Below are 27927 nucleotides of genomic sequence, written 5' to 3'. Positions count from 1 at the left end.
CTGTACTAAGATCAGCATACATTTTTATCATTTTGTGTTCAATTTGAATGTAATAAATACTGGAAGGTTTATTTGGGTACGTAGTCATTACTCTCATGTATTTTGAAGCAAACTGAGACGTGAACATTCACGTAACCTACCTTGAGACATCAAATCCAAACCGTACTCACCTGCATCCTGGTCTGGAATGAAAGACGGTGGAAGGCTTTCCCCGAGCACATCCTCCAACTGTGACACACACTCAATTTTAGTTGTGTTATATATTTTCCGAAGACGGGCAGCTGCAATTCCAAGTTCGGACGTTCGGCCGTAAAAGCGAATATTATTTGTGAAAAGCTTCATGAAGTCCTGATCGAAAACCTCAGCAGTTGTATAGTAGCCAGAATTTATGTTACGTTCGAGAGTAGAGAGATCAATTGGCTCAGTTATTCGTTGATAATACTGCGGAAGCTTGCGTTTGGATGGAAGATTAACAAATGGCGCAGACAAAGGTTGACCTTTCTCGTCTGAAATATACGAAGAAAAAAAAACAATTACAGTATCACATAACATTCCTCATCCTACCACTCGGAGTTCTTTTTTTTTCATTTCTCAAGAAATATTATACTTGCATATACAAATTCCTAAATAGCAACATGACCGACAGCTGCAAGAATCGTGAAACAAACTAGGATTGTGAAATGGGAAGTAAAAATTACAGTACACACTAAACACACCATTCTAGTTACAAAATGTATTCATCCAAGTTCTGACATTTAACCCATTTGTATCCATCTGATTTTGTTTAATTTTATGCATGCTACTGCTCCTCTGAAGTTGTTATTTGATAAAATTTCGGTTTTTCTCAAATCAAATGAAATCTAAGTTTTACGTCCCATGTTTATGCCGGTTAGGCTACGGGAGACGGTGAAGAAATGAATGAAATGAAGAAAGTGGGAGAAAACGGGAAAAACCCCAGAAAACCCACGCACACGGTGTTTGTCCACAACAAACCTCACTTGGCGCGAGCTGGGATCGAACAAAGGACCCCATGCACCAGTGAACGCCCTACCACTGAGCCACTGCGACCCCTCTGGTGTTTTGAAGTTTCTACTCAGTAAAGAAGGATCAGTCATTAACAATCCCTTGGGCAAATCCTGTGCTACTTTTTTTTCCTTTTTTTTCATCAACACTTACAGAACAATTTGTTCACATAAATGCAGTTTGAAAAAATGTAATATATGTAATATCTGTCTTTTAAATTTGTAATTACCAAACAATGTTATTAAATAAATCAATGTTCATATGCAGTCATTAATTTATTGTATTACAATGAATACAATTTTCCTTGTCCTTGATACTCTGAATTTTATCAAATTTATAAGTTTCACACATTTCTATGGAAGGAAGTGAAACACTTATCACGTAAGGACACACGACATTTCGTGTACGATTTCACTGTTTTCTTTCTGTACACTGAGCATCTTCTTCTCTTTTGTCTTGTAATTATTATGTCCCTAGTATTTGATGATCTCACTATATCTGAACATTTCTACTCGTGTTTGAAGATTAACTTCGTCCAGGAACTAATATTCCAGTGTTATGTACCAACAAAAGAATGCATGCAATTTCCCTTCTAAAAGGTAACTTGTTGAAAGTGGCTTCACGAGCTCTTGCCAAAACTTATGAATTGTTTATAGCTACATCAAACGTCCAGAACATAACACAATTTTCAAGAAAACTATTTCTTGAAGTTATATCAGTTACATGAATGATATATATACAGTAAGTATCGTGTTTAGAACAGAGATCTTTACTGTTCATTTGACAACATACTTAAAATATAATTAAACTTAAGGCCAACTTAAACCGTATCTTTGTTAGAAATATTTACATTCTTATTAAAAATATGATTTCTCCACTTATTTTAAGACACGTAGAATCACAAATCTCGTCTCGAAATGGTATGAGTTTATCCAAGGGGTCGTTAACGACTCACTAAAAAATTACATGCAAAAACAGTGAGTAAACAATATCAATGCCAAACGAATTATTTTCTATGTAATAGACTACACCCTCTTATATAACTCTCAATGTACGTAACATAAAAAAATATATAATATTGTATTACTGGAAAATAAATAAATAAGTCTACGACTCTGTAGCGTCGATTATGTAACAGGTACTGTAGAAAACAGTGTCATTTATGCGAGGACTATGAATTTCCGGTTCACGTTGCCAGATTCAACTACAGCCTAGAACATCTGTACAAGACTACAATTATAACAAGTAAAATACGGATACTAGAAATGATTTTGTGTTAAGGGGTAGTTATCGATCTTTTGACCGTAAATGGGTTAATGATTTCTGCTTACTAATTTCAGTACCCAAAGAGCTACTACATTTTACGGAGTAATATGAAATTATGAACTGTATTTCCCATGTTCAACAAGGCAGGATAAATTAAACATTTTTCATCATAAACAGAAGACCTCATTGCATTTTTTTTAGTTACTAAATTTCTTTATTTATATAGATAATTAAAAGAAAGAAATGCCGACGCGGGTACAGAATACAAACTATTTACAAGAGAACAGGAATATACTATCAAACAAGTTGCTAGAGCTATACGCTTTCGCTACAAGCCTTATCAAATAGAAAGAAAAATAAAATATAAAAACAGGACAGCAGTAACTAAAGGAGCCTCACTTCACGCCATATTCATTGAAACCTCCTTCTTTCCTTCCCTGTACATTTTTGTAATTGTATTGTGATGTGTATCTCGCGGCTTTATAATAATAATAATAATAATAATAATAATAATAATAATAATAATAATAATAATAATAATAATAATAATAATAATAATAATAAAAAAAATTAGCAATGATTAATTACAATTTAATCTCTCATTCACAACATTACTTAATTTCGACAAGACTTAAAATAGGCATATTAATATAAAATTGACAAACTCTTGGATAATATCTATTGGTTATTGCATTCCCAGCTATATCAGGGTTCCTACTGATCTGGAGAAATATATTTCCCTTACTGTCGCTGGCAGGAAATTTCCTCACTTTTATGACGTTGACATCATACGTACATTCCACTTACCTCCCATAAAAATCTGAAGAACGTCTCGTACTGTGATCATTAAAAAATATCCACAAACGTCTGACAATCAATTACTCTGAGGATACGATACTTCTTATACATTCATTTAATGACAAGGCTCTTTTAAAATATCCACATCCAGTTTCAATGAAGATTTATTACTTATCCAATACTGCAATTATTCGATTACCTAATATGTGATACTGAAACATACATTACATATGAGACATTTTATACCTTCATTAATAAAGTGACAAGCCTACACTAAACTATCCACATTTAGTTTCAATTAAGATCTGTGATTTGAGCAATATTACTTATTTCATTTTTAATGTTATCAATTTGAGTTGCAATCGCCCTTTGCTATACGTCTCTTTCTACTATCATACGCGTTTTTTCTTCTCTAACTTTTTACTTTTATTTTTATTTATTTTTTTTGGGGGGGGGGAGAAGCTGTTAATTCTCTTTCTTCCTCTTCTCAGCAGTGTTAGAAAAAATATATTTTATAAAATTTCCCTGACTTTCTTTGCTTTCCAGTCTTTTTCTGACCTGCACAATTTTCCCTGACTTCCCTGACCAATAGGTACCCTGCATATGAAATAAACCGGAAGTTGATGTAATTTTAGAATATCAGACAATGCAAAACTAATATGTGATATTACTTTTGTAGATACTAGTGCTAATTAAAACTATAAACCTATCATGGCGACTTGCATGTTAACCATACCATTGCAAGTAACTTATTCTGAACACCTACTGTATAATGCCAATCCATTTACTGCTATAGCTCATTACCGCTGTTACGGACTTGGTACATAAATCTTATGAAAGTCAAAATGCCTTTTGCATCAGAGGGATATTAACTGACAGGTACAAGTGCTTACGAATGTAACGTAAGTCTCTAATTTCTCAAGGATTTAATCTAATCCTAATTCTCAATTCTATCCATTTATTCGTTTTATAAATTTCTGGAATCACAGAGAAAGTAACTGGTCGCCTATCCTTGCTAAGAGGCTCCAGTAACTATGTAATTATGTGGGTGAATAATCAGGAAGACAAATCTAGAAAGTCTCTAGCCGAACAATTAGTATACTTGCTTAAGTGGGCCACATTCTACGTTATACATCGGATAAAGTTAGCCTACGTGAATAATTATGTAAATTAAGAACAAAAATTACAATTAGGTACTCTACTCACCTTTTGCTCCTGCTACTGCATTATAAATGTCTCGAAACACACACGCTAAGCGAGCAGCTTTCGTAAGTTCTGGATTGTCTTCTGCTTGTGCAAGTCGTCGAGTTTTCACTGACCGTGGAGTAGAAAGTGCATTCAATTGTGTAAGGAAGACATCAGCTGGTTTTACGTTGCTTGGTCCGGATTTGCTGCAGCTTGGTGCTGGCTGCTCTTTGCGTGTAGCCTGTTTAAATCTCTCCCTCAATTTTTTCACCTGCGAGAAGGAAGTGTACTTGTTGTAACAAACATACATACAAAAGTAAACGAACGATCGAAAGCCAGTACTATATAAGATTAGAATAAAGGAGTTTTTCAAACTGATTCGCGAACCACAAATGGTCCTCGAGGTGCGTGTATGACACACTATAGTTGAGAATTTGAAGCAGACAGAGATTATAATGATTATTTAATAAGGTTATACAAATTCTAATCGATTATATAGATGCAATATTATAAAATATTTTTAATGGCTTTCAATCATTAAAAACTACCTTCTGTTTTCTTCTATTGATCTTAACATAAAATTGTGAACATTTTCATTGAACTGAACTGGCATATGTTCAAAACATAAATTTGCTTTCGAAAGGGACAAAAGTACGGACTCGCAAAACATTGAGTAATATAAGAAGTCCCCATCTGTATATTAAAACGCTAGACTTATATGTTTGTCATCAAGAAACGTTTATATGTTTATGGTCAATCCTTTCGACACTGTGTTCTCGGGAACCATAGGCTCTAGAAAGATACGGTTTTCATTGATCGATTGCAAATTTTATGTAGATTGCTCAGTTCTAGTTGAATATTAAAAAAAATGACTGTTATTTCTTTATTACATTTTTTAGGAGACACTGGAAGTGTTGAAATTTTTTAAAAAAGCATAATATTGTACAAGTTATACATTCCAACACTACACATTTGTATACGGGGTTAGCATATCTCTCTGGCGTTTGTTTCATGTCCAAATGATAATGAAAAATGAAGGATAACCATTTCTCCAGTCTAAGATGAATCTTTATTACTTGGAGTGTTTTGCCCAATAACCACCACATATTACTGACATTATAATTAATTGTGTATGTAATATACTTGCTTATTACACACTACACGCAAGAAGAAAGAAAACACTAATCAAACATGAATTAGGAACTCCAACCGCAAGTAGACTCAAATCTTGCAAACGGTGCGAGATATTGAAAAAATTTCCCCTTTATGATACCCTTTACCGATTTTTATCAAGACGTCTTTCACTTGTGTCTGTGAAAGGACATGTTCAGATGTTGTGAGGAATGACAAAGAGATTCATGCTCATATGTGAATGATTCGCTGTGTAGAGAGCGAAGGTTCAGCTAGTTTAAGAAAAAAAAGTTTGAGAAACATTGATATAAAGGAATGAAAATCGAATTAAAACTAATTGAGATATATATTACATAATATTAACACCAGTAACTTTTTTTTTTATGTGCCCTGGATTATTCTTTTCATTTTTACTTTCTTGTTATTATTTCAACAACCAATCATGTAGCTATCATTTGCTGGACACTAACTGGAAGAACACCGGCTTATAAAGATTTTTAACCCATTATTCACTTGCAAATAGTGCGTGTGTGTGTGTGTGTGTGTGTGCGTAAATAGATGCCTTTTATATTGCTCTATTTATGTACACCTTGTCTCAAAAAGGTTGAGCGCATTCTTTACTGGTGTTTTGAGGCAATAATTTTCTAAGTCCAGCTTCGGGTATCTTCGGGAAAAAGTAAGCCAGGTTCGAACCTCCAAGCCAGCCTTTGCAATCGGGAAAAAGTTTGCAGATGTGTTTTTCTTCTTTTAAATATAATAAGACTTGTTACCAAGTGTTTAAAAAAGCAACATTGATTGAAATACTTAATGATACAATATTTCGAAACCTTTTTTTTTTTTTAATGTTAGCACATGCTTGTTTGTCATTTAGCTCTCCATACGTAATGGAACATTTAAATACGTTAAGGAATCTTTCCATATGTAAAAGAATGCTCAAAGTTAAGAAATAGAACATAATTATCGCCTGAGTACTAAAATAAAAGTCAAAGTAGAACAGAAAAAGCGTTTGTAATGGATATGAATGTCATAATTATCTTGAGATCCGTTATGCCTCGCTAGAAGGTTGTGGTAGCTCATTGGTAAGCTGTCGGATTTCAAATCATAAGGTTAAGGGTTCGAATCCCGTCTAGGCTAATCCTTTTTTTTAAATTATATTTTCCGCAATGCATGAAAAATTATATAAAATAATTACATTAGAATACATAAGTTGTGTATATATAACATAATCATTGCAGAACATAGTAATTATTATGTTTTAAATATAACATCTGAGATAATTTTCACAGTAGGTCGGTATTATATATGAGGATGTAAATACAAGTTAAGAAACTCGTTCAATAGCAATAAATAAATCATGTAGTGTATTTATTTGCAGCTATTTGTCATATAGAGGGTAATCCTCAACATTCATAATACAGAATGTCATTTATGTTCTTGAAAAGTTATTCGATGCATAAACAGAAGGTATAAACAGAGAATCCAAAGTCGGAACGCTCGCAAAAAAAATTCATGAACCCCAAAGGTCACGTGAGCAGACTGGAATTGTCCTTATGAAGCATGCCACAGCAGAAAGTCTTTACATAGATTTTCAATTCAATTCCTGATATATGCTTTTGCAATGTGGAGGTGGTGATGCCTTGAGTCGGCCTCTCTCGCTCGCTCGCTCGCTCGCTCACTCTCTATTTATACAGAATATAAAAGTGGATTTATGTGTGTATTTCAACATAATTCTGATATATCTAGAGCAATTTTAACTATATTTCTTACAGTCTGGAAAAAGAGTACTGTCGGGATACATATCAAAAATGCTAGAAACGGGTCGATATTAGTATCGAATCTATAGTTTCGTGGTCGCTTAGGTGAATAGTTCTACTTTCAATTCAAGTCCAATTAAGCTTCCATTAGCACCCAGGGTGGTTACGTAGCGACATAAAGATATCGAAATCATTCGATATTAGAATCGAATCGTAAGTTTTCAGCGCCGCTAACAGTGCAGCATTTCCCATTAGTCCACATTAGTCCATATTTCACATTAGTCCCATTGCCTAGAGGGCAACATATTTGCAGAGTGCAAAGTTTAAAACTTGAACAATATTTTAATTTTTTCCGTATGAAAAAGTTATAAATCAAGAGCAAATATACTATTTCACGAACAATCCTCTTTTACTATTCTAATATGTTTAATAATAGCGTAAGAAATCTAATAGTAATTCAGAACATGTTTCACAGTTGTTATTTTTTGTTACATAGTTGTAGCTGTAGCATGTAGTGAGTGGAATTTAACTGTGATAAATTCACTAATTAACCATATTCGAATTAAGTTTTATTTTTAAGTTCGGGATGAAGGGGTGGAGAAATATGTAGTTATTGGGGGCACCGAGCTTTTCTACATTTTACTTTCAAGATCTCCATTTTTCTTTTGTCATTTGTTCCTAATAAAAAAAAGTTCAGTCACTTTTGGATTGTCATAGGATAGTAGGAGTTGGATTTTGGGATGCAGCCTGTGAGATTCTAGAGGAGCTAACTGCTTGAAAAAATATTTTTGAATCATCTGTAACATATGAAATAAGGATATGCATCATAAAAAATTGAAAGTAACTATGTCTGCGTAATCATCACGGTCAAATTGCAAAGTCAAATGAATTGACGTTTGGTATATAATCAGGCTCCAATCCCAACTGGGAAGTTATCATACGCGTGTCACTTTCATTATAATACATATCCTTAGGGGTAGTAGAAGTCCGAATTTTTGCGAAAAATTTAGTATCTCACAAGCCGTTCAACTGAGAGCTGAAATTCAGCATATAACTCTTTATTAAAAATAAAGAGAATATGTCCTGGCATTTTTTAAATTATCTTTTATGAGCGGGGGGACGGGGGTGCATTTTCTATATATTGGAAATTGGTAGTGGGTTGATTTGTAAAAATAATCGAAAACGATTGATATTAGTTGAGAAACAGATTGAGTAATGCAAACTAAAGTTCTTTTTGAATTTTATACCCACTGCTTTCTATTTTATAATTGCTGAAGCTGGTGTTTAATATATGGAGCGTTCCGAGCATAAGGCAATCAAGCCATAAAGTTAGAGAAAAATGGCCATAAAATTTGTAGTCTAAACTTAATTACATGGGCATTTTCAATTAGTACGGCGTGCTTAATTATATAGAAAATTAGTTTCACTCTCTCTCTCTTTTTTTTTTTTTTTTTTTTTTTTTTACGTTGGTCTACTTTTCCTTGATTTGAAACTTTCAAACTTCACCCTATTTTCTACTGAAATGTGTCTGTAAGGCAACAAAGAAATAATTATATATGATAAATTTAAATTCATTTTAATTTGGAAGATGAGAAACACTTTGCCATTATACAATATCGTAAAGGTCAGACCCACCAGTATTGTAACAGAGAGGTGCTTGAGCCATTAACGGTAGAAATTCAAACTCCGATAAGTGATAATTTCACAGTCTTGTTTTATTACAAGTGTAACCTCTTTAGTAAATGGAGAGCAGGGGCGGATCCAGGACCGACTTCTGGGAGGGGCGGTGGGTTGTCATACTGCTACTTTTAAGGGCTTCAAACTTTGGGATGGGTTTTATTTATATATGTAAAATAAGAAAGTTTCCTCTTCTGGGGGGGCGATCGCCCCGATCGCCCCCCCTGGATCCGCCCCTGATGGAGAGGAGGACGTGGGCCATCGGTCAGAGTTGATGTCGATGGATTTTGGTGGGTCGGAGTTGGTCACAATGGTTCAGAGTGGTTCATAGTTGGTGGTGGGTCAGAGTGGATCACGATGGTTGATGGATCAGAGTGGGCCAATGGGGCATTTGGGTGGTGGGTGATAGTGGGTCATGATGGGTCGTGGATCAAATTTTCATTGACCCACACCATCTCTGGTTAAAATTGTACTAAAGATAAGAGGCACCGAATATGCATGTCGGTTATTATGCTCAAATTTTGCTCATGGATAGTACTCCACCAGGAAGCAAAAAATCTGAAATGGTTCACGGTATCACCTTCTAGAACTCGAGATGTAGGGGTTTGTCTGATTGGCTAAATTAAGACGTCAATGATTTATCCTTCAACAAGCAAGCTTTTTATGATCGTTTCCGTGGGGAAGTCAGAAGAACACGTGCCTAGTAATCGTAATATTGATAGTTTGCGTCCACCCCGGGTATTTGTTTTGTGTTTTTTTTTTGATTCACCTAAATATAAACAAATCACACATATAGGCATTTTGACATATTTTGGGAGAGTAATTTTGTGGTTCGTTGGCGTTTCATCGCGTCTCTGCTGCTGGTAGTAAAGTTTTCAAAATGGAACTTGGGCCATCACGGATCGTCGCTGCGGGGCCACCAATTTCTGGCGAGAGGTCAATAGTTGATCATCTGTAGTCCACTGACGCTTACAGCTTAGGGTAATGAACGATGTCTTTGCCTTGTAGAGTTCATGACTACCGACGTCGGCAGTCAACTAGCTTTTAGTATTCCTTTACTAACCATCTATTGTTCATGTTTGTACACGGTGTTGTCATAATTATTATTATTATTATTATTATTATTATTATTATTATTATTATTATTATTATTATTATTATTATTTGTAGTAATAGTAGTATAATTGATGATAGAATAATTATTGTCTATGTATTGTCTAGGTAGGACTACACACAGGATTTGGCTCGTTTTGGTTCGACTTGACTCTAATCCGAGTCGAGTTGGAAGATATTTTTCGCGCCGAGTCCAAGAGTAGACCTCAAAGATGTCTGTTTCGAGTCGAGTCTAGTTTCAAAGAAAAATCCTTCGTGCCCATCCCTACTAATGAGAGCTTAATCGGAGTTAAGCGAAATTGAAAGTCTCACTATTTATCTAAGCGACCCCGAAAACTATGAATCTAATATCGATCATTTTCTAGCAATCTTTTATATGTATCCCCCTCCCATTCACCATAGGTAACCCGACAGCACTCTTTTTGAAACCATAAGAAATGTGGTTAAAATTACTCTAGGCCAGTGGTTCTCAATCTAATTCCTATCACGATCCCCTTTTATCACACGCTCTTGCCAGCGACCCTTTTATAATTTGTTTTATAATAAGCTTGTGTGGGATTTTTAACATACCTATTTCTATAATAGTAGAATCCATTTTTTTGTTTATAGTGAACAGTGCCATGGAAAATCAGCGCCCGGGGCGAGAGTATAGTACGATGTCATCGTATATATGAGTGACGTCGACAGACTAGCTACGAAGCGCCACCATGGTTGGCACGAAGCTCAATAACATTTTCAAAATAAACCCTCCCTTTCCTTAATTTTGAGCACATTTTGTTACGTTTTTCCTTCTATTTTACACATGTGCACATGCACTTTCCTAACATGAGTAACACACTTCCTCCGAAATGTGTGGCCCCTTTTTTCGGCGCCCGGCACTGACAGTGGATACAGTAACTGTAATATCTATATTCCCAACGACGAAGGTGCTGGTTCAAGATGGATGTTAAACTCCTTCATTGAAGAGGCCATTAACGTATCCGATCTAAGCCCACAACTTCTTGACCAAATAATAGAATGATCATGCGACAAGTCTTTGCAACTGGTTTTTTGTAACGAAGACTTGGACAAGTTCTGCCTGATGAGGAGAGAAGAATATCCTGGTCTGGGCATTGCTGCTTTAAAAGTAATAATTCCATTTGCTATATCGTACTTGTGCGAAAGTGTTTTTTTTTTTTTTATGGTAAACATTAAAACAAAGATAAGAAATCGCTTATCAGTTGAAAATGGCTTGATAATGTTCGTCATGAAGATTGAACCGGACATTGCTGCACTAGTGAAATTACACCATGCTTAGGTGTTTCATTAGGTTTTAATTTTAATTGTACTTCAATGTTCAGGTTTTGTTGCATGTGTATTTTTCTAGTATTTCTATATACAGTTCTTATTAGTTTTATATCATACCTCTTTGATTTAAATTCATTTTTAAACAACTCTACTAACTAACTAACTCTATGGCCTATGGAACCCGGAGGTTCAATGCCGCGTTCACAAAAGCTCTACACTGACTTCTATCCTTAGCCAATTGGATCCAGTTTCTACTTTGTATTCTTATCTCAGCGAGATCCATCTTAATATTGTCCTCCCATCTGCGCCTAGGTCTTCCTAATGGTCGTTTTCCGATTGATCTTCCAGTCAAAATTTTTAAAGCGTTTCTACTTGCTTCCATTCTAGCTACATGACCTGCCCACCTAAGCCTTCTAGACTTGACGACCCTAACAATGTTGAGTAAACCGTATAAATTATGTAGTTCCTCGTTATGAAGTTTCCGTTCCCCATTCCCGTTCCTCCTGGGTCCGAATATTCGTCTAAGGATCTTGTTCTCAAATACTTTCAGTCTATGTTCTTCCCTCAGATTAAGCGACCATGTTTCGCAACCATACAGAACAACAGGCATGATTATCGTTTTGTATATTTTAAGCTTCAAATTTCTCGACAGAATTCGCGACGACAAGATACTTTGAACCGAATAGTAACATGAATTCTACACCCTTTGATAATGTTCAGTAGACTTATTTTTTATTGTTCTTTACAGTGTGTATAAAAAATAAAAGTATGCCTATCAGAACAAAATTAAAACTAATATTTAAAAATAATTTCTGGTATTAGATTCTAACTATATTTATCTCTTCCGCCTATATTCGCGATCCCCTAGGGGCCGCGACTTCCAGGTTGAGAAACCCTGCTCTAGGCATACATGAGTTATGTTGGAACATACATACATACACTTTTATGTGTATAAATGCAGATAAGAGAGAGTTGAGAGAGAGCGATTAAGGAATTACCGCTCTCAATCTCTTCACTTTACTTTTGCGATTCGCGAATTTCTTACGTGACAGTTTGGGGCTAGCTAGTTTTTTTGTCTTGGACCACGATCCGATTTTCGATATGTTCTACCTAAATGCTGTAATGCGAATATTGAGAAGTTATCTGCGATGAAAGTAGCTGCAAATAAATACATTACATAACTTATTTATTGCTATTACACGATTTTTTAAATTTGTATTCAATATTCACACATAACACACCGACGTTCTGTCAATACCTCAGATGTTATATTTTAAAGATAAGAATTACTTATGTCGTGAAATGATATGAATATATATATTCAACTGATATATACAACTGATGATATGAATATATATATTCAACTGATATATACAACTGATGATATGAATATATATATTCAACTGATATATACAACTGATGAATTGTAATGTAACTATTTTACATAATTTTCATGCATTGAGGAAAGTAGAATATCATAAAAGAATTTCACCTGAACGGGTATCGAACTCACGATTTAAACGCTCGGTGGTGTACCACTGAGCTAACATGACCGCTTTTCGGAAGCTGCTTCTGAAATATAACTGAGCTCATACGTAAATGCTCTTTTCCGTATGGAAATCACAATGATGAAACGAGAGTGGGAATACATAGTCTCGAAATATTGTATCATTAAGTATTTCAATGTTACTTTTTTCTACACTTAATACCATTTCAACATGTCTTATTATATTTAACAGAAGGAAAAACATATCTGTACATCGTTTCCCGATTACTAAGGTTGGCTTTGGAGGTTCGAACCAGCAGCTTTAGTTTACTGTTTTCCGAAGATACCCGAAGTTGGACTTCGAAAAAGTTTGTCTCAAAACAGCTATCATCATATCGCTCAATCTGTTTGGTATATGGTATATGTTTTTATACGTGTAAAGTCAGTATAACAATTCATTCTTTAAACAGCTTTTCGTATGTATTAATATTCCTTTATAAAAACTGTTTTTGATATCATTATTACGGCGCACCATTTTCAGATTTCTTTCGCGAGTCGTTGACCAAGTCGTTCCCCATTAGCGTTGCCAGACTCACAGCTCGGAATTATTCCAAAACCTGATCGAACTTATGCTAGATTCGGTCAAATTATGCTAAATCCTCATAATTACTAATTCAGGAGTTTAAAAAAAACGAAGTTGAGATACGATAACGTAACTTAAAATACACAGAGAGCAAGAATGCATGGATAGAACTCAATACTTCACGCACCAAAATTTTAACTCAACTAAATTAATGCAGTCGTTGCCAGACTCAATGGCGTATATATCGTATAAATGAATGCAATGTTTTTGTTTACATATTTTGAAAGAAAATTACTTCGCAGCATAAGCGGAGTTGGGAATCGTCTGCTGGGGGGGGGGGGGGGCGGCAGATTTTTGGTCGGTCTCGGAGCTGTCATTTCAGGAATAAATATGATCAAAGTCAGAAATAAAGATGGTGACGTTGTCAAAAAGTTGGGGGGAGAATGGCCCCCATAGCTCCGCCCATGCCTCGGAGTTAAAGGATTAGAAAACCCTGGGTGGAGCCACAAAATAGCCCAAAGACGTTTCGAACTTACTTCGGAAAATAAGACTGCCTGTATGGTTTACCGACTGTATGAATCAATGGAAGAGGATACATTTCTGCCGTTCTTTTTCTTCCCACGACCAACTTCTTTCTCATCTCCAGGTTTTACGGCTTTTTGATAAACTTGCTGAAATTGTGCTAGATTTGGGCAGGATGCTAAAAGCAAGATGCTAGATGCTAGAGACATGCAAATTATGCTAGATCTAGCATCATTATGCTAGATCTGGCAACGCTGTTCCCCACAATAGGCGTGTCGTGCAAGTAACCAATCACACGTCAGGTACTAGCTTTTACCTATTGCTTCCTTCTCACAGCTCAGAACATTGGTAACTATGGATAGACGTACAGCAGTAATTACTTTATGGGAGTTGGAAGGTTATTCTGCAACTGCAGCTAGCAGGCGAGTAGGTGTCCCGGCCTCTACAGGAAGGCGATGGATTCGGAAATATGGCGCTACAGGTCAGACTGATAATTTACGATCTCCTGGTCGTCCGCATGTGTCAACCGAAGCCCAAGATGCGAGATTAGTAAACGAAGCCCGGTTAGAACCACTAAGGACGTCTAGACAGCTAAGGGAAGTTTCTCTCTTTCCTAGTAGTAAGCATACAGCTCTGCGAAGACTTCGTCATGCTGGGTTACGTGGCCGTGTTGCTGCCGTGGAGGAAAAACTCTCAGACGACCACAAAATTTACCGTCTCGCGTTTGCACAGGCGAATGTGGGCCTCAATTGGGAAAACGTAGTTTTCTCAGATGAATCCATATTCACAACATCAAAGGAGGGACGCCGTTTTGTGTATCGTCCGAGAGGCACCCGATATGACCATGGATATGTGGCTGCTTGCAATCGCAGTGGCCATGTATCTATTTTATGTTGGGGTTGGATTTCCAGTCGCGGAGCAGGACAGCTTCATAGAATTGAAGGACATCTGGACAATGCTCAGTACTTAGACATTATCAGTAATATCATGGTGCTATCTGTACGGGTATTTCAGCCTGATGGTGTAATTCAGTTCCAGCAATACCAGTCGCCAATACATACTTCCCGTGTGATTCAGGAATGGTTCGCAGGGCACCCTGAGATTGATTTAATCGACTGGCCGCTCGTGGAGCAGACCTCAATCTCATGGAAAATATGTGGGCAGAAGTGAAGCGTACTCTAAGGGAAAGTTGTCCTGAGGCAGATCCACCAAGAACTCAGGATGACCTGTGGCATCTTGTTTCCGAAGCATGGCTGGAGGTAGGGGAAGGAGATAGATTTGTCACCCATGTAATAGATTCCATGCCCAGAAGAATGGAGCGTGTAATAAATTCAGAAGGGTCTTGGACACAATATTAATGTCCCCGCCTTAACTCCCGAAAACAGCCCTTTTCAGGGCTACCTAAACGCTTCTGAAAATATTTCTAGAAGTAAACCACTCCTTGTATCCGATTTCTGTGCAATCCTACTAACAAAAGAATGATAATTAGCTGTAGGCTTTGAACTCAAGACCTCTTTATTGGCAAGTCAGTACTCTACCAGTGAGCTAACATGAACACGCAAACCCAACCCGAAGAAACACGACTTTCAATTTCTGGTATTCGATGACAATGATGCTCATATACTTGGCAAATGTTGTATTCAACTTGGGATATTCCGCAACACACACACACACACACACATAAACAAAGCGAAAGAGAGAGAGAGAGAGAGAGAGAGAGATGAATATACAAAAGCATATTCAACGTATTGGAATGAGCAGTGGCGGCGGTTGGACGTTAAAAGTGAGGGGGCAAGACGATCTGAATATTTGTATATAAATGTTAGTTTTCCTGGTTGTTTCTAACATTTTGTTTGACGAAAGGTTGTATAACTAACAGGATACTATATTTTCAGTTAAAATACCGTATATCGTATATAATAGTTTATTAAGTAAATTGAGAAGAACAACGCAAGTAGATACTAGCCCTTTGTACTCTTAAACAACGAAAGTGTAAGAAGAGATTTGATTTCTTGCTCATGAACATCTTAAAATTCTGTCCGGAAAATTGTATGATCAGATTATTTAATAAATTTGCAAAACAAATAAATAGAAAGGATAATATTAATCATTGTAATGAATAATGATGCTTGTTTTGCAAAAGTTATATTGAAACTGAGGATTAATGAAAAACTTAATATTTAATTCCACACATGCTATTAAATGTATGTTATTACTCTTAGAAAATGAAAGGCAGTAAATACTACAAGCATATGCTACGACATTTAAAGAAATATTTGCTTTTGCAACTTCTTGAAATATGTTCGTTGCCATTAGGTGCAGTTTTCACTTTCTTGGAACACATCAAAACACAACAATACTTAGAATCAATCCACACTTCAGTTATACAAAATAAACTTAAAACCTAGAATTATGTTCAATTTACTAAATTTTATTGTATATACACTCGTACATCCTTAAACACAACACTTCACTCGTATATTACACTACAAAACAATGGAAAAGGTAGAAGTTGTTTCTTATCACGCTCTTTTTAATCGATATTCCTTACTTTAGAAAGGAGAAAAGACATTTTAGGAACTGTCAATTTTTGTGCAATTAAAGAATAACTTGTGAAATAGGCCCTACTTTTTTGCATAATGTTCTTTCGATTAGCTTCAAAGCGGCTCACTAACATATCGAGCCCTTGTAAGAAGAAATGAAAGTATGCTGAAATTGTGCTCCAATAGGTTATTTTTTGGGGTTATTTTCTGTGGCGATTAAAACGCAATTACTGTAGCTTTCTTTACTCCACGGGAAGACAACCAATACGTATTCACGCAACAGCAAATATTATATGGCAGCATTTTTTCCTATTAATCAGTAACACATACAAAATCGTTACATTTCCAAATGAAACTATATACATTAATTGGTTACTTCAAAAAAGTGCGGGGGCAACTGCCTCCCTTTGCCCCCCCTAATCGCCGCCCATGGGAATGAGACTCTAAGTAACGACATTCCGTTCTAAAGAGAATTTGTGTTTCTTCCCGTGACGTTAAGGGGATCGGGAAAAGTTATGTGTCTTGAAGCAGGATACGACTTTGGATACTCTGTTTATACACTTTCTATATCCGTAGGAATATATTGTATTTCACGAATGTAAATGACATGCTGTAATGAGAATATTGAGAAGTTACATCTGTATGACAAATAGATGCAAATAAATACACTACATAACTTATTTATTGCTATTAAATGATTTTCCTAACTTGTATTTACATCCTCATATATAATACCGACCTACTGTGAAAATTATCTCAGATGTTATATTTTAAACATAATAATTACTATGTTCTGCAATGATTATGTTATATATACACAACTTATGTATTCTAATGTAATTATTTTATATAATTTTTCATGCATTGCGGAAAATATAATTTTAAAAAAAGGTGAACCTAGACGGGATTCGAACTCACAACCTTATGATTTGAAATCCGACAGCTTACCAATGAGCTAGCACAAGGACTTCCAGAACTATGCTTCTAGCGATGTATAACGGATCTCAAGATAATTATGATATTCATATCCATTACAAACGCTGTTTCTATTCTACTTTGACTTTTATTTTAGTACTCAGGCGATAATTATATTCTATTTCTTAACTTTGAGCATTCTTTTACATATGGAAAGATTCTTTAACGTATTTAAATGTCCCATTACGTATGGAGAGCTAAATGACAAACAAGCATGTGCTGACATTAAAAAAAAAAGTTTCGAAATATTGTATCATTAAGTATTTCAATCAATGTTGCTTTTTTAAACACTTGGTAACAAGTCTTATTATATTGAAAAGAAGAAAAACACATCTGCAAACTTTTTCCCGATTGCAAAGGCTGGCTTGGAGGTTCGAACCTGGCTTACTTTTTCCCGAAGATACCCGAAGCTGGACTTAGAAATTTTTTGCCTCAAAACACCAATAAAGAATACGCTCAACCTTTTTGAGACAAGGTGTACAAGTGTAATCTCAGGTTTTTAGGGCTAGTGTGTGTGTGGCGAAGGAGGTGGGGGAGGGAGGGTTATCTCAAATAGTTTCAACAATGACTTTGGTGTTAGTGTTTTCTTGCAAAAGAACTAAGCTGAACAATATGTAAAAATCTTTAGAAGCCAATGTTCTTCACTTAAGTGTCTGGTAGATAACATCAACAGGATTAGTTTCTGAAATAACACCAAGAAGGAATGGGAATTCCACGGCACATAAAAATGGGTGCTGTTTGTTATGCTTAACGAAAATAGTACCTGACTTTATCTGTATTAAAAAGTACCACATGATACAGAAAATAAAAAAGTTCTACATATTCCTTACGTCAATAAGGTGTGTAAAACTTATTTTCTATATGACATATAACTGCGTAAACAACTTAAACATCTTAGCATATTATACGATAGTTATGAACAAAATTTCTTGCATGAACTATATGGACACAAACTAACATGACTACTGTCTCGTTATCAAAGAAGAAACCAATATTATGTCTAGTCATATATAAAAATAGGAAGTAGATATAAGAACTTTCGTAATTTGGTGAAATACCGAAATACTTTGGCCCTTACATATTGGTTATTGTTACTTACGTGCTACACATTAGAATGTGATCTGCTTATCTTCACAATTTAGCTTATAAAATATCCTGAAGAAGGGCATTCGTATATTATACCAGAAATATCGACGAGCAGTAAAATTGATCAGCACTACAGGAACACATAGTAACTAGTACTGTGTAAGTTTTGAAATGCACTCTATACGTTCAAGAAGCTCTCATACCAAACAATTTTGCTCAAAAATTATCTTTTTCTGTCAGGCCGGGGATTTATCAAACATTCATATATACGAGATGGTTAAAAGTAATGAGACTGGCAACACTGCACAAACCAACAGCAGTGCTGCTTTCATCTTCATACGACAATTAATCCTTACCATTGACTCAGTATAGGTTTGAACTTACTCCAGTTACTACACGATTGTTGAGACTGTCCGTCCCTATCCAGGGCACAAGTTCTTATCAGAAGGCCGAGTACAAGTGGAAGACCAACCTCAAAAACAGATGACAATGTGAAAAAAGTGAAGTTTGTTATGAGGTCAGATCGTCGATTAACGGTGGGCATGATCAGTAGTGAGTCTCAGTGACCTGATCCATCGACTTTTAATATAGGATTTAGGCATGACAAAATGATTCTATTGGAATCATGTCTCACGGCAATACCCACCAATGAATTTTTGGCACAAAAGAGTATATCATTACTCTCTGAGATTTATTTATTCTTCTTGCTAAAAAATCACTTGCAAGGGTGCCATTTTGGTACTTTGGATAATATTCGGAAAAACGTAATTGATGGGATGAAAAGCCTTTCAGGACTGCTACGAAAAATGAAAAATAACGCCTCCATCACAGTGTTCGTGCTCGAGAGTACTATTTTGAAGGGAACAATCTTGATTTGTACCCACCCCCTCAAAAAAAATCGTTACAAGAAAATCAGTCTCATTACTTTTCTAACACACCTCGTAGGTCAACACTTTTTAAAGTACATTCCCAAATTACATTCTTAATTACTAATGGAAAACAAAACCCAAATATTATTATTATACTAATGTAAAATAATAATGTAGATGCAGTTAGAAAGAAAAGACCTTATCAAAGAATAAAACAGCTCTCCCAAAGGAGAGAGAAGTTTTAAAATTTCCATGTTGTCAGCCAACCTATGGTTGAGGTGAAAAAAAAAAGAATTAAGTGTGTCAATTCGAAAATGCCTTTAAATAGGCACAATAAATAAAACAAAATAAAATCTGATTAATCTTTGTTTATGTATAAACATCATACAGAAGCTTCATTGACAGCTGCCTATTAAATGTATTAATGTAAAAGTAACACGAAACATTAAATTTCAATATAAATTCCAATTTAAGTATATAGCCATGGAGATGGATGAGACATGCACTGACAATGAAAGAAGCCAACGAGTTACAGAATGATAAAGTTTAACTTTAATTTCCCCTTCAACATTCTTTAGAATATCATGTGCCTTAGCATTATATCTCGTGTATTCTTTAGAATATCATGTGCCTTAGCATTATATCTCGTGTTTTCTATCTAAATCTTTAATGAAATACTAACCTTTTCTAGATTCCTAAGCAAGAAACAATGATGAGTTTGTGCAAAGCATCGCTGCTGATGTGACATGGGCTTGATGGGTGTCAGATGGAAATGTTTATTAAGTCCTTGAATTCCTTCCGGTTTCTTCTTCTGCTGAGGCTGAGGAGGCTGTTGCTGCTGTTTAACATTCATTTTTCTTAAGTTTTTCCTTGGACGCCCCATCATTTTCTTCTCTGCTTTCTCTTCTTTCGCTGCTGAGCCATTAATCAGTCTTTGAGATTTACCTCCAATTACACCACGGCATTTAGAACTACCACACTTGCACGGCTGAAAAAATAACGATTTAAACATTAACAAACAGTATATTAAGATACTTGGAAGTTGTTTTCCTGACTAATGGAGAAGACTTATATCAACAGATTTTTACATCGTATTCCTTTCCATATTTTAAGATCTCTCAAAGATTTGATTTACAATTTGTTTCTCCAAAATATCCTACAATTAGCTATTAAATAAATACCTTAATTTAATGTATTCGCTGTGTGGACAGTCTGAGTGCACAACACACTTGCATGTGTCCACATGTATCTTTACATTTAAGGTTTCACTGTAGACATGGAACTAGAGCATAGACTTTTAAACTGCAAAACGTGCATATGAAAATTAGGATACGAGCCAGATGACGTATTTTGAGTGATGTGTGCATTACCTGAGGACGACACCTTCAAGGGAGCTGAAGCTAGAACATTTACTTGAAGATGAGAGATCACAGACCCATAAGGAGAATGCTGGAACAATATCATAAGGAACAGTGCAGAAAATTGTCGCATGATCTGAACATGCATTGTATACATGAAAAGTTAACTGCCCAGGTTTCTGACTTCATGCTCGATCTTCATGCCGAAGGTCATTACTGGGACGCAAAAAGTTGGGTCTCTGAGCATGATTCAAAGTCTTCGAAGTGAAATCTCAGGATTTCAATGATAAAAGAAAGCGAAACAGAACCGCAATTCAAACAAAGAGTATTCTTATTGTTGAATATTCGAATGACGGTGCAACATGAATTCGCTCCTATAGTGAGTTCTACTGTAATGTTCTCCGTCTAAGGGAGGACTAGTGGCAAACACCACCTGATTACACTTATTACACTTTCTTCTACATAAATTGTTGTATATAAATTAAAAAAAAAAAAAAATAATACGCATAACAGAAATTAGTCTTCATAATTTATTGAAAGCAAGCAAATCCAGCGTTATGAAAGTAAAGTACAAGTATTTCTATGTAATCTAGTGAATTTACCTGTCCCTCTGCTGGATTGAATAACGAAAAGTTGTAGTCATACGCCAGTTCTTCCTGCGGTTCGATATCTCTAAGAGCGAACAACGCCATCCTAAACAGACCATTAACACTCCACTTTTGCATCTCACAATTAGGTTCACAGGAATGATTTACGAATCTCCCTGAAATTGAACATTAATTATTATTATTAAAAAAATCGCACCAAGGATAAAAATCATAGTTTTAAACATGCAAGTGCAAAAAGAAACCTCACGTTCACAAAAACAAAAACATAAATTCTTTAATAATGCAGATAACTGTCACCTATAGCTGAACGCCGGTGAATTATATTTTAAATCAGGAAATTATAAATCATGCAAATGTGAGAATAAAAACAGTATATGTTTCGTTTTGCAATGCCATAACAGTAAACAAATTATATAAATAAATGGATGCAAATATCTACTCAAGTACTATAAAAGTAATGAGCCCTTATGTAATAATGAATTTTTAAAATTGATTCATAACGAAATGGTGTTGCCTCTAGTTCAAGAACAAGGAGTTATCATGCATATTAAGCTCGTTGTGTTAATATCATTTTCACTGCGTTCAGGAGCCACTCGATTTCTTTAAAGGGTATTGAAAGAAATGCGTAAGGGAAAATAATGTAGGGTGAAATAAATAAGTTCAGATCCCAAGGTTTAAAATCACTACATCGATTTCTATTAGAGATAATTCATAGCTATATGGTGTATATACGCTTCTTGAGCGCAGTAGACTCGGGTTCGACTTCCCGTAGATCATCTTATATGATTCGGATCTCGCGTTACGTTATAGGTTTACTTCTCATATGGCCTTGGTGCTGAAACGGGTGTTCAATTCAAATCAACTAACACGCCAGTTTTCATTCAACCGAAAAAATATATAATCTACTACATTTGTCACCTAGGTTGCATACAAGTAAAAATAAGATCAGAAGGATCGTTTTATTGAACAAGAACTACTTTTTAGTGATTTTAAACCTTGGGGCCTAAAACATAATTTAATCCTACATTATCTTTTCTTATACTTCTCGGCATCTGTTAAAGATCAAAGTTACCATTATTTTGGAACTAAGAGTAAGTCCAGGTCTGGTATTGAACTGCAAAGAATTCCGAGATGCACTGGCAATGAATTGCTAGAAACTTCTATTATGTTGGGAACAACCACTCTTTCGATAGCAAATGCTTCACATGCCGCATGAAACGTACATAAAAATTCAACTAATGAAAATGAAACCATAATAGTTTGGAGCTTGCCAAAGCTTCCAAAGTATGCTTTCAGATAAGAAACTTGCTTATAACAAAATAGAACGATACCATTTTGGAAACAAAATCTCTTTCGTACATACAAGTTCACTGTAGCAGTAATTTAAAAGTTTCTAAACCGTAAACCGTGAACTCCATTATATGCCTATTGCACTGCATTTGAATGGTCCATCATCGTTGTGTGTTGTTTTTCTTAAATAAACTGATCAGATATTGCACATGCAACGAAATTCACTAAAGAATCTGGCGAAAAACAAATTGCAATAATGCTAATTTAATTTGAACATGCACACTGTATGTTTTTCTTAATTTGTAATGTAGGATATAGGTTCGTATCATTAAGAACCCATTATACAATTTCCTTACTACGCAGTTTCTTTAAAGTTTGAACACAACACGCTTTATGTCAAGTAGTTATTTTTGCAGTAATTTTAGATTTAATTCTCCTGAGATGTTAAATCAGCCATACGTATTTTAAGTAATCCGTTTATTTTGCCTATTGTTTCCTCTTACAGGATCAGACAGAACGCTAAAACAATAAATCAAAACTATCAAATTATGCCTTTCTCTTCTGTTATTCTTTCCATAAATTCCGATTTCCAAGCGATGATGATTTTTATACGAGATAAATGCTAATTAAAACATATTAAGTAAGAATTCAAATTCATTTTAAAAAGGCATGAACTCCAACAAACCAATCAAATTCATCTCAAGGATTTCGCGGCAATTCTTTGAGGTTATTGAACAAAAATTAATATTGATGCAAATTTACATGCGATTGAAAAAAAAAAAAACTAATTTTTACGTCCACGGTCATGCCAGCTAGGCTAAAGGAGACGGTGATGATGAAATAATGAATGAAATGGTAGAATGACTAAAGTGGGAGGAAACGGAAGAACCCTGAGTAAACCTACGCACAGTGTTTGTCCACCACAATGCTCACTTGGCGCGAGCTGGGATCGAACTAAGGATCCCATGCACCACAAGTGAACGCTCTACCACTGAGTCACAGTGGCCACCTTACACGCAATTGCATTCATATAATCTACAACCTGATGCTTTTAACGAAAAGCTTATTGCTTTCTTTACTAATGGATAAAACAGATCAAATGATCGCGACAAAAGTACATCTAAACAAACGGTATACGTATATATATATATTTATTTTTGAAGATAGAAATTTGCAATACTATAATTTACAATATCACAAACTAAGTTTATACATTTAAAACGTCACAAGAAAATTTTCGTACCACTGAAATACAAAATTATACGTCATTTACATACATACAGAACGAAATAAAAACCTGCGTAGAAAAGGAAGTTTTACAATTTGATTAGTTAACTATTTGCTAATTATGTTTTTTTTTCTTTTTTTAAAGAGGTCTTGTTTTCATATGAATAAAGATTCTGAATCAGCTAAGCTACAAAGTATCTACCTGCTGCCTAATAGCACACATAACCCAGATGCACAATGGCTATTGGATAGATATATTCACGCTTCAAATATTTAATAGAATTGTTAAACAGATGGCACTAGTGCCAAAGAAACTATACTTTTCAAATAACAATATATTCTGAGAAGCTACTATAATTTTTCAGACTTAAAATTAGATTCTCAATTCAATCTGTTTATACATATGTTCTGAGTGACATAACTTCGACATAGGTACACCGATTTTGATGATTTTCCTTGTTTGAAAGATTGTACCTTTCTGGTGATTTCATATATATTTCTTTAGGGTCTGTTTGAAATCTTTGAAGTTAATGAAATACTGTACCTCAACGAATGCTGCGTTAATTACGGCTAAGTAACACGCTTAGAGGCAACCATACACATAGTGTAATTGTGGTTGCATAGCACCACAGGGGTTGTGCTGTAAAGTTTCGGAATACTTTCGTAGTACAATATGCTGCCTCTGTTCGTAATATTTTAAAGAAGTCGGTTCCGTATATGAGATTTTTTTAAAGTGCTATAATTGTAAATTTTGTAAACATGCTTTTAAAAATAATGAAACACCTAAATTTTCCAAAACTAGCTCAACTGCCCGTTCTTTACATGGAAGCAATAAATATAAAACACGAAATTTGAATATTGTAGAACCAGACCCCCTTCGAGACAAGAGGTCACGAAAATGCTACAACACGATATTCGCTCAGCTTCAATAAAAAGTTTTAAAATACAAGTTTCACACCTTCAACTTCAGCGAATCCTCACATTCGCCACTTTCTGAATAAAGGAAAATCTGAACATTCTAAAAACGGTGCTCTTTTCGTCTCTTAAGAGAAAAATTTCTGAAAACGCTAGAACACGTATTTATTTACTTCTTGTGTTTACGTTCTGAATAACAGCTCCAACTTAAGCAAATCTTCACGCTGGACACTTCATGAAAAAGGAAACGAAATAGAAATGTTCCATTTTTCCCCACCTTGTCAATGGAAATTCTGAAAACACTGAAAAACGTATTACCTTATCTTTAAGTAATACTATGTACGAAATTTCATACCTTCATCTTAAGCGAATCCTTAAGATTCAGCACTTTTTAAATAAAGAAAGGGAAACTTGAGTATTATAGAAATGTACCCCTCCGCCCTTTAATGAGAAATTTATGTACAGGGTTTCATTTTTAACTGCAGAAATTCGTCAGATACTCAATTCTTGGCAGAAAATTTAGCCCCTTTAGAATATATATTTCAATAAATTCTTTCTTATCTCCTACTTCCGTGACTTAACCCTTTGAGATTTTTTTTTTTTTTTTTTCTATGAGGACATGCCAAAGACAATGTGTACAAATCACCTCTATCCCAGGATGTCCGTGACCTGCAAGAGAGCATTACTGCGGCAGTGCTGGATTACGGAATTAATATATGCAAGGAAAGAGAGGGCTCACAATAAACATTTGAGTTACTATATTACAATTATTACTATTAAAACTTGGACAGTTATAGAACTGATGTGTAAAATTTTGAAAATGAAAATGAAATGAAATCTTTGAGTTTTACGTCCCGCGATTATGCTGGTTAGGCTAAAGGAGACGGTGATGGTGAGTAATGAATAAAATGGTGGAATGAAGAAAGTGGGAGGAAACGGGAGAACCCCGAGAAAACCCACGCGCACGGTGTTTGTCCACCACAAAGTTCACTTGGCGGGGGCTGGGATCGAACCCGGGACCCCAAGCACCAGAGGTGAACGCTCTACCACTGAGCCACCGCGGCCCTTGTAAAATTTTAAGTTATCTGATATTATATATCTATATCTATCTATCTATCTATATAGGGAGAGAGAGAGGGGAAGGGGAGGGTAATGAGTAAACAGTATAAAAAAAAAATTGTCTACTTGTCAGACCAGTAGCGCCAAGTGTGGCAATTTTAAGAACAAGTGAGCTTTATGTATGAATAAGAGAATGGGCAGCTTCACTTTTACTCTAGAGATCTGTTCGGAAATATCTAATTTCTTATTATATTGAATGAGGAAAACTGTGTATGGTGTTGAACAAAAATCAGTTATACTGTGTAATACATATATTAATAGTTAGTGAGATACAATCTATTTTGGTCATATGCTTGGAAGTCTGTTACATAGTAGACGAATGAGGTATGTGGAAAGTCATCAGTGACTTGGTAAGCTGAATTTGTGTATTTATTCTACGACTTTAATATTCATAATTCTGGTTCAGTGTTGAGTTTAATATTCAGTTATTTATTTGTAACATCAGTTTATGCATATATATATATGATATATTTTTCTTGGAGATATATTTGATGATAATATATGAGTTTAGAAAGAATTTATTGGAATGTCATTTTCCTCATTTGAAGAATTAACCGAATTGAGTTATATTACCGTAGGACTGCAAGTATTAGTACATTTTTGCAAGTAATTACTTTTGAGGTTATTTTTTCAATTAGATGTGTAGAATTTGTTGAGAGTCGATCAATATTAAAGTTAATTATTACGTATGAAATCAACCTTAATAAACGATATTAAATGTGTGTGTGTGTGGGGGGGGGGAGGTGGTTTGTAGTTACGCCCTGTCGAATAACGACGGGTTGGGTATACGAATTTTTATTTAAATACCTTAACACACGTTACAGGAGGGAGCTGAAATTGTTCAAATCATTTTGGAACATGTACAGTTTTTGTTAAGTCTACAGTACCGATTAAAGTCGAAAGTTTGCTTTACTTCACTTGTGCAAATATTCTGTCTGTGCTTTACTGTTCAGGGTTATCTGTGCTAATGCGAAACATTATCTGGTGTTTAAATCTTTAAAATACAAGGGAATATTTTTTGCTTCAGCAGGTCATGCAAATTTTAACTTCAAGGCAGTGCATGTAATGTTCAGCAAAATGATTTTCATTCTCCAGCTTCTAACGAAGTTAAAAGCCTCTGTACTCTAGCCTTTAATCATCATTGCATCACATGCATAGTTCATGCCTTCTAATAAGATAATTATATAAGGTCCGAGCACCTATGATTGATCAATTTTATGTGTGCCCATGTGCTGTACATAAAGCTTACCTTCACCACCCATTCTATGGCCATCTATCACAAGTCCACCATCCAAATTCAGACAATAATGATGTGTATCATTTACATATCTTGATGCCATTCTATTTTTGAATTCTTTTTCGCTGACAACTTCGCCGACATACTCTAATATGAATTCACCTGTCTTGATTGAATACTTTGTTTTAATACCCCAACCCTGGAAAAAGTACAATAACTATAAACAAAATGCACAAATGTATTATTCTGTATTAAAAACATACACCAAGCTAATGGAATATGGAAACATAATCAGTTACATGGAAATATTTATAAAAAATTAACAAGCATTATGTTGTATATTCTTTTTCTGATAACAATGACCACAAGAAGTGCGCATACCACCTTAAATATTTAATTATTATGAATTTATTGGTTTATTACAACATACATGGTCCTATAAAAATAATAAACTTAGTAATGAATACAATGCAAATATAACACGATAATTAAGGTTATACTACTATTACCATTAAATTAAGCACGTCCTATACACAAGAAAACATAATTTTGACCCATGATGAACTCCGACCGGCCAATATGTAGGTTCAAATAGGAAATACGTGATCAGATTGCGACTTCGAACACCAATATTTCATGTTTATCTCATTCAACGCATTTTCAGACATGTATACGACTTGATCCATTTTACTTTTAATGAAAACAGTGCTATTACGATGCATATGCGCACGCACACACACACACACACACACACACATATATATATATATACACAAAGAGAGAGAATATCAGCTTTCTTATTGTCTTTGCAACATTAACAGATGGTGCACTCATCTTTAAAAGCTGAACTATGCGTATGTAAATATACCGAGACC

General features: G+C 35.0%; 1 protein-coding gene across 7 annotated transcripts in view; it reads right to left on the bottom strand.

The window, feature by feature from the left end:
* ash1 (histone-lysine N-methyltransferase ash1) overlaps positions 1-27927 on the bottom strand; it is a 261636-nt gene that overhangs the window by 25308 nt on the left and 208401 nt on the right. For all 7 annotated transcript variants that reach the window (XM_081733560.1, XM_081733563.1, XM_081733564.1 and 4 more), the window contains 5 exons: positions 27065-27251; positions 21259-21419; positions 19981-20286; positions 4294-4543; positions 171-506 (listed from right to left, as the gene is read on the bottom strand). In XM_081733560.1, the coding sequence (XP_081589686.1) occupies positions 171-506; positions 4294-4543; positions 19981-20286; positions 21259-21419; positions 27065-27251 (1240 nt within the window). The remainder of the gene's footprint in view (positions 1-170; positions 507-4293; positions 4544-19980; positions 20287-21258; positions 21420-27064; positions 27252-27927) is intronic.

Source organism: Thermobia domestica, chromosome 12 (genome assembly GCF_964235325.1).
Source record: "Thermobia domestica chromosome 12, izTheDome1.hap1.1, whole genome shotgun sequence".
NCBI lineage: Eukaryota > Metazoa > Arthropoda > Insecta > Zygentoma > Lepismatidae > Thermobia > Thermobia domestica.
The sequence above is the reverse complement of the archived record's forward strand: the minus strand, read 5'-3'. Positions and strand labels throughout refer to the sequence as shown.